Source organism: Otolemur garnettii, unplaced genomic scaffold (genome assembly GCF_000181295.1).
Source record: "Otolemur garnettii isolate 467f Iridium unplaced genomic scaffold, OtoGar3 scaffold00020, whole genome shotgun sequence".
Lineage (NCBI taxonomy): Eukaryota > Metazoa > Chordata > Mammalia > Primates > Galagidae > Otolemur > Otolemur garnettii.
In genome coordinates this window covers 16,609,244-16,617,129 of record NW_003852415.1, presented here as the reverse complement: position 1 = coordinate 16,617,129, position 7,886 = coordinate 16,609,244, and the positions used below count along the sequence as shown (strand labels likewise).

Genomic DNA, 7,886 nt, shown 5'->3' with positions numbered 1-7,886 from the left:
ACTGCCCCAGGCAACAGAGTGAGACTATCTCAAACTAAGATGAGTGAAAGCCAGTTGAAAGCAAAATTCAAAATAAATAAACAAAATATTAGTTAAAACTAGATGTGTGGCCTTGGTATAAAAATGCAAATGCAAAGAAGACTTGTTTGATAGGGTAAGTGAAATGGCCTCTCTCATGTACTAATCACTATAAATGTTTTTTCAGGGCCCACAGCCTGTCCCCCACAGATCACCAAGCAGCTTTCTACTTGGCTTTGCAGCTTGCCATCTCCAGACAGGTCAGTTACTCTAATGTTCCTTAAACCTGGTATACTTATATCTTGATACAGTTCCTTCAGCAATTCAGTCTGAGGTTATAGGTGACAATCTTCCTTCACTCACTGGAGGGACCCTTCTCAGAGGATGCTGACTCCTTTCAGCAAAGACTCTGGTGTTTTGGTCCATTTGAGCATCCACTGTGAAGACACAGGAGTACCAGTCTCTACTTTTGGAAATTAAAACCACACACAAATCTGAAGGGCCCACCCTAGGGCCACATGGCAGCATGGGATGCAGCACATGGCGTACACCCTGAACCCAGGAGCAGGCCCAGTGCTGAGCTTGGTGGGGATTTAGTTGCTGGTTGGTGACTGGCTGTCATAAAGGTGTCAGGAATTGACAGGGAAATGCCAGCAGAAGTAACTAAAAGATGTCAGCTCCTTTAAAATACATGGAAGATAGAAACAATTATACACAGTGGCCTCTTGAACTAGGAGACTCCACACTATTTTCCTTGCTGGAGGGGCAAGCTTCCCTGTCCTTCATCTTCTTCTGGAAGCTGCCTCTGCCATTCCCATGCCCTCCTGTCCCCTCCCAACTGTTCTGGAGATTCTGGCCACTTGCCTGCCCATCCACCAGGTGCAAGACATTGGTGGTAACCCCAGCACATTCCTGAGTGCTGACTGGGAGGGTGAACCACGGGTCAGCTCCCAGACGTGCCACTCCCCTGGCCGGCCAGGGCTGAGGCACGCGCCTGACTTCCTGGTTGCCTGGGAATGGCATTGAGAAGTGGCTTCCATTGGCAACCTGGGGACTGAGAAAGCCAAGACACTGTGCCAAGTGTCTTGGGGACCCAAGACAGGGTCCTCTTACCTGGCATATGGCTCACAGCCGGCTGATCGAGAGCGGCTTCTGTAGCACATGTGGGTGATAACTGACTGTGGTCTCTCCCCTTCACTGGGGCTCCTCTCACCTCCCCCGAGCAGCCTACTCTTCTTCCTCTCCTCAGTCCTCTTGTTCAGTATCTGTCTTCTTCACTGGCCTTAGGTTCTGTGAGGGCAAGAGCCCACATCTGTCATTGTCATTGATTTATCCTGGCCCTTGGAACACTGCCTGGCATGTGTTCAGCACTCAGTAATACTTGTTGAATTGAAGAACCGGCTCTGAGTTTCTTGAAGCCAGCTACCCTGCAAGGACATCATTGGAACCCTGTGTCCATTTGTTCCTGATGGTCCTGCAAGTGAACTCCATGCCTGTGCTGTGCCTTCAGACTCACCCGGTAATACTGGGTTGAGTGCTATTCACACAGTACGTTGTCACCATAGGGAGTGGATAAGTAGAAGGAGCCCTGCTGGTGCAGCAGCAGCCCTTATGGGCTCCCGGCATCAGAACACAGAGCTCGGAAGGAGTGTTTCCTTGCCACCAGGGGAAGGAGGTTGATGCGGAGAGGAATCAGAAGGTAGAGAATCACTCCCGTCTCAGTCACCGGGTAGCTGGATGGTCTTGCTCAAGTCTTTTCACCTCTTTGGATTCAGCTTCCTCCTCATAAATGAAGGTCTGGGCCAGATGATCTCCCTTCCAGCTATAGGAGCCATGGTTTTATGATTCAAGAGCAGAAAGCCTCCAGAGCTCTCATTTATAACCTAAGTCCATCAAGAATGGCAATTTAGAGAGGAAAACTAATAGGTTAGTGAAAGAAAAGTCATGGATTTCTGTTAAAAGGTGAAGTTACTGAGGGTTTGGGAAAAGCAAGAGCACTGAGAAGAGGCTCCCGCCGGACTGGAGTTGAGGTGAGACAGGAAGGAGTCTCTGGGTGGTTGGGTAAGAATGCTTCAGTTTCCAGCTCTGTTTCAAAATCCAGCTTCTGCTTCTAATTCTCCCTGGCTACTGTTAAACCTGCACAGAATCTAGGGTGTTCAGATACCCATTATGTATGCATTATGTCAGCCCTTGCGCTCTGATGATTTTGAAGAAAATCTTGAACAGCTGTTGCATTTAAAGGTTATGTTTGTGTCTGGGCCTCCGTGAATTTGGATACATCTGCTTTGTATGTGGCATTGCAATTTGTTTCTTGGATTGAGTTATTTTGGGTTATAGTTTTGAAAGGTGTGTGGTTTTTGTTTGTTTAGTTTTTATTGCTCAAAAGAGTAGGGCGCTGGCCCCAGCCAAAAACTGCAAAAAAAAAAAAGAAGTTTGTTTAGTTTTTATTTTGGGAGGGTTTTGTTTTTTTGTTTTTTGGGGTTTTTTGCATATTTCCTTGATGTCTAGTGGAGGTCCAGGATAAAGGAGCCTAAAAAGAATGATAGGCATCTGATCATTTAGAAATCTCTGTTAAAAGTCTTATAACTCATTAAGCACTTTAATTTCAGTAATACTTTAAAAAATGAGAACAGTCTAGCTGTAGCAGTTTAATTCCACTAAAAACCCCTAGCAATTTTTATTTGTCTCCGTTTAGAGTGAAATCATCTTGGGCATAATCAAAAGCAGATCAGTTTTGTGGAAAGAATGAGAAAATGTTTATTTAGGGAGAAATAAAAAACTCGGTACAATATTGGCAGTTATGTAGAGAGACAGGGTCTCTCATACCACTTCATCAGTCATACTCTCTCTGGAAGAGGGTGTCTGTTTTCATGTTTGTGATTAATATCATGAGGTTACCATAAAGACTTGGCTTAACTTTTGAATGTGGCACAGTGTAAAACAGCTCTCAGTGTTTGCAGAGAATCAGACATTGAAATGATGGCTTCTTTACCATGTGACTGTGTATTTATATGTCTGTTCAGAAATCCTTTTTGATTTTTGTTTCAAACCAGATACCAGAGGCTCTGGGGTATGTCCGCCAAGCTCTTCAACTTCAAGGTGATGATGTCAACTCCCTGCATCTCCTTGCCCTCTTGTTGTCAGCACAAAAGCATTACCATGACGCTCTCAACATCATTGACATGGCCCTGAGCGAATATCCAGAGAATTTTATGTAAGTGATCCTGCAGGGGGTTTGGTTTCCCCTTAATCAGAAATTATTAAATTTGCTTTTTCTCTCAAATCTGTCTAATTTAGGTCTTCATAGACATCCTGGAAATCAATAATATAAAATCCCCTTACCGTTTTTTTATCCTGATATTTGAAAACAAATGTAACCTGTTAGGTCAAGCTAACATAGTATTAGGCCATCCTTATTTAGTTGAAATACTTTATCCACTTTTTCTCTCTTTTTTTTCAGACAGAGTTTCACTATATTGCCCTCGGTAGAGTGCTGTGGTGTCACAGCTCAGAGCAACCACTAACTCTTGGGCTCAAGCGAGTCTCCTACCTCAGCCTCCCAAGTAGCTGGGACTACAGGTGCCCGCCACAGCACCTGGCCATTTTTTGGTTGCAGCCATCATTGTTGTTTGGCGGGCCCGGGCTGGGGATTCAAACCCGCCACCTCAGGTGTATGTGGCTGGCGCCTTAGCCGCTTGAGCCACAGGCGCCAAGCCTATCCGCTTTTTCTCAATGTGCACCATTGGGGTACAAGAGATGCTTTTAGGTAGATTGTGGATGAACATTTTTATTTCAGTAGTTACAGTTATACATTCTTAAATGTACACTTGAAAATACAATGTATATCAAAGTATGATTTCATGGGAATTACTGCTCAGGGGCAACTAAGAATTTTTAAAGTCAATTTAAAGAAATTAATGCAGATACAGAGATGGCAAAAGTCATGTTAAACAAACTCCAACGATTGCAATTTGAGAAACACAGATTTACACAGTGTGGCTTCCACTAGCTCTGGGTGATTATTCTATTTTAGGCAGCTTTGATCATGATACCTTACTTCTTTGTTCTTTAGTTTCATTCTCTGGGAAATGGAATTACTTCAATAAATGAATCAATATTTATACATAAGCTAAGAATTATCATTATAAATTGGCACATGCTTGAATTATCTACCTGTCTTCTCATCTTTCCTCTGAACCATTGAATCCACACCTGTTGCGTAGGCTTTGCTGAGAAGGACATTGTCTTTTGAGCTACTGGGTTACCATTTTATCCTCTGTGGTAGTAACTTAGTAACCAGTACACAATAGCCAGAAATAGTAAGCACTCCTGTACGCTGGAAGGTTCTAATTATCTGCAGCATTGCAGGGTCAGTGATGGGGGGACAGCTTGAGGTTGGGGGGCAGGGGAAGGAATGTAGACGGTGGCCCCAGCTGGCTTTCTTCACTTTCAGAAGTGCAGTCACAAACTTTAAATGGGTCAGCTTTGGCTTTATTTCTCTGCCTCGTCACCTCGCTGTGTTTTTAATCAGTGCTTGTCAGCAGCTCTCCTTGGAAAATTGGTTCACACATTTCCATTACAAACATTTCTTTGTCTTCAAGTGAAAAGGGCACTTCTCTTCCCTCCATCGAGAGAATTCTTGTTATAATCCAGGAAACCTCTGACTGGAGATTTCTTTTGTAGGCCCAGCTATTTATGCAGAGTGAATGAAAGAGCTTTGCTGCAGCGTTTTACATCTTGCAGATCTCACACTTGCTCTTCTGCACACTCACTACATTTCTGGATTAGCCCAGGGAACCTGAAAATGGTTAAAACACTTTTAAAACTATTCAGTTCTTTACCCATCAGTAGAGAACAACCTGATACAATTGAATTCCGTTTCCCTCATCAATATTTATAAAGCACCCTTCCCTGCTTCCCACCATCCAACACAGTCACATTCTCTCTTTCTCGCCCCCTCCCACTGCGTCCCTCCTCCTTGTTCATTAGACATTAGACTCCAGCATGTGGTTTCTTCCTCCACAGCCTAGGGTGTCCTCCAAGAGGAGGCTTATTAAACTAATAACCATACTGCACAATAAGAAATAAACAGTGGTGGCTAATGTGGTAATGCCTCCAAGTGACAGCAGCTGACAGCCTTTTCAAGCAGTAGAAGTAAGGAGCAGGCAGTAGAGATATTTGAGGAATGCAAGGCTGTTATTTTAATGTTAAGCCATGAGCTCAAAAAAGCAAAGCATATGGCAGCAGGTCTGAGAGTAGCCATGGCTTGTTTGCTTTAAAATATTTGTATTTTTTCCTTCGTGATGGGAAACTTGTTCCCAAGAATAGTTGACTAAAAGTTGGGGCCCCATATAGTCAGTGGATCTCCCATGGTTTCCTCTCAACCTAGGTAAAACATTTTGATACCAACTGAAACAAGATTAAGTGGGCACTTTTCCCAGCTGCCTTGTAGTATTATCTGTTTGTTCAGAAGAACCGTAGACTCCCTGAAGCCTGGCGTGGAGGACATACTTGACGTATAGTCTGAACCTGCCAGGTGGAGGTAGAGCCCTTGCCACTGGGACAGCCAGCTCCGCCCACCTGTTGAGCAGTCACCAGATGAGACAGCTGACGGCCCTTGGAGGAGCAACTGGTCTCTCTAGGGTTACTCATCCTTATTGTCACCACAAAATGATAAAAATTGCTATTTAAGTACTTTGAATAAGCTTACCAGAGTCCAAAAATTTCCAAGCTGAGAGGTATCATTTCAGACACTTAATCACTCCAAGCAGAACTGAGACTGAACAGTAGATTCAACAACTGCGAAGACGTCCTAGCTGTAGGGATCATGAGAACTGAGAGTCCTTTCTTACAGGAATCCCCCAAATAAGTTCATTACGCTAGAGAAGCAACCATTTGGTTAGGGAGGCTGTTATAGGTTTAGCTCTGTAGGAAAGGAAAGGAATGTGGAAGGATATTTTGTAGTGGTTAAGAGCACATTCTGCGAGTTGGTCAAACCTGGTTAAGGACTCCAAATCCTTCACTTTTAAGTCATATGACCTCAAGTAAGTCACTAAATCTCCCTGAGTCTCGTTTCCTCATTTGCAAAATGTGAATAATAAAATATCCTTCTCAGAGAGTTGTTGTAAGAATTGGTTTAGCTAGTGCATTTAAGACATTTGTACGTGGTGATCACTCAATAATTGGTAGGAATTCATATTGTTATTACTACTACCAATACTACTAAAGTGTTTTTTAATTGTTATTAAATATTGAATAGAAGCCAAAAGAATATTTATTAACTATATTTAAAATAATAATAAAGCTAACATATATGTGTACCTGTATCTTAGATTAAGAAAAAGCACATTAATAGTGCCTGTGAATTTCCTGTGAATATTTATACATACATATTTATACATAGTATATATTTTAAATAAATACATATGTGAATTTCCTGTGTGATATTGCCTATGAATCCCCCCCCCCCGTCCCTTGCATCTCACTAATCCTAAATTCTATGTTGATCATTCTCTCATGTTTCTATACCATGTGTGTTATACTCCTAAATAATAAAAATTTAGTTCTGCATGTTTTAATTTTTTTTAAATAGAGTAATACTCAATATATTCTTATAATACTTGCTTTTATTACTTGTTATATGTTCTTGAGGTCCATCTTGTTATATACAACAGTAATTCATTTACACTGATGAATAGTATTTTATTGTCTGAATATACTAAGATTTTTTTCATCTAGTCTACTGTGATTAGATATGTGGATTGTTTTCAGTTTTCAGCTGTTATGCCCAATGCTGGTGTAAATACCCTTGTACAGGTTCAAGGGCTTCCTGTAGGAGTGAAATAGTTAGGTCATAAGATATGTGTACCTTCAACTTTACCAAATAATTTCAACTGGGAGTTCCAAACACTCCCACCAGCAGTGCCCAAGAGCCCCTGTGGCTCCAGCACACCAATAACCAGCATTGACAGACTTCTTATTTTTGGCAGTATGGTTGCAAGTTAATGATATCACATTGAGTTAAGTTGCATGTCCCTCAGTACTAATGAGGTTGAACACCCCTTCATTTGTTTGTTGGTGATTTAGCTTTCTCTTGTGAAGCTTATGTAGAATTCCTTCTTTTTGTTTCTTTTAATCGGGTTGTCTTTTTCTTACTAATTAGTAAGATTTTTTCATATGCACTTTTATGGTCACAAGTTCTTCTGTTGGTTTTATGTGTTACAGAAATCTTTCCAAGCAGTAGTTTATGTTTGCTTTCTTTCAATAATGTCATTTGATGAACAGAAGTTCGCATTTTTAAAGCATGAAGAGTTGAATTTATGGACAGTATTCTCTGTGTCTAATTTAAGAAGACTTTTCCTTCTCTAACAGCCCAAAGATAGTCTCCTAAATTATCTTCTGAAAGTTTTCTTGTGTTATCTTGAACTCTTAAATCTAGGGGTCCACCTGAAATTGGTTATTTTGTGAGTGTATACTGTCAGGGACAATGTAATTTTTTCCCATCTGGCTAGCCAATTGTCCTGGCAGTACATATTATAAAGATTCTGTCCCCTGTTGCTTCATAGTGCCACCTTTGTCCACCTGTGTTTCTAAGCCTTCCGTTTAGTTCCATTGGTAGTGTGCCCATCCCTGTATAACTGTTACTCTTCTGTCATTCTTACAGCTTTGTCGTATGTAAGGGGTGTGCTTCCCTATAACTTGTTCTTCAGGAATGTCATAGCTATTCTTGGGCCCTTGAACATTTATACACATTACAAATAAGCTTAAAAACTCTCAGAACTTGGCTCGGCACCTATAGCTCAACCGGCTAAGGCGCCAGCCACGTACACCTAAGGTGGCAGGTTCGAATCCCCAGCCCGGACCCGCCA

At 41.8% G+C, this 7,886-nt stretch overlaps 1 protein-coding gene across 2 annotated transcripts in view; it reads left to right on the top strand.

Moving 5' to 3' along the window:
- Window positions 1-7,886, top strand: part of TTC7B (tetratricopeptide repeat domain 7B) — a 256,341-nt gene that overhangs the window by 156,992 nt on the left and 91,463 nt on the right. For both annotated transcript variants that reach the window (XM_003786986.3, XM_023511573.1), the window contains 2 exons: window positions 206-278; window positions 3,072-3,232. In XM_003786986.3, coding sequence (XP_003787034.3) covers window positions 206-278; window positions 3,072-3,232 — 234 coding nt within the window. The remainder of the gene's footprint in view (window positions 1-205; window positions 279-3,071; window positions 3,233-7,886) is intronic.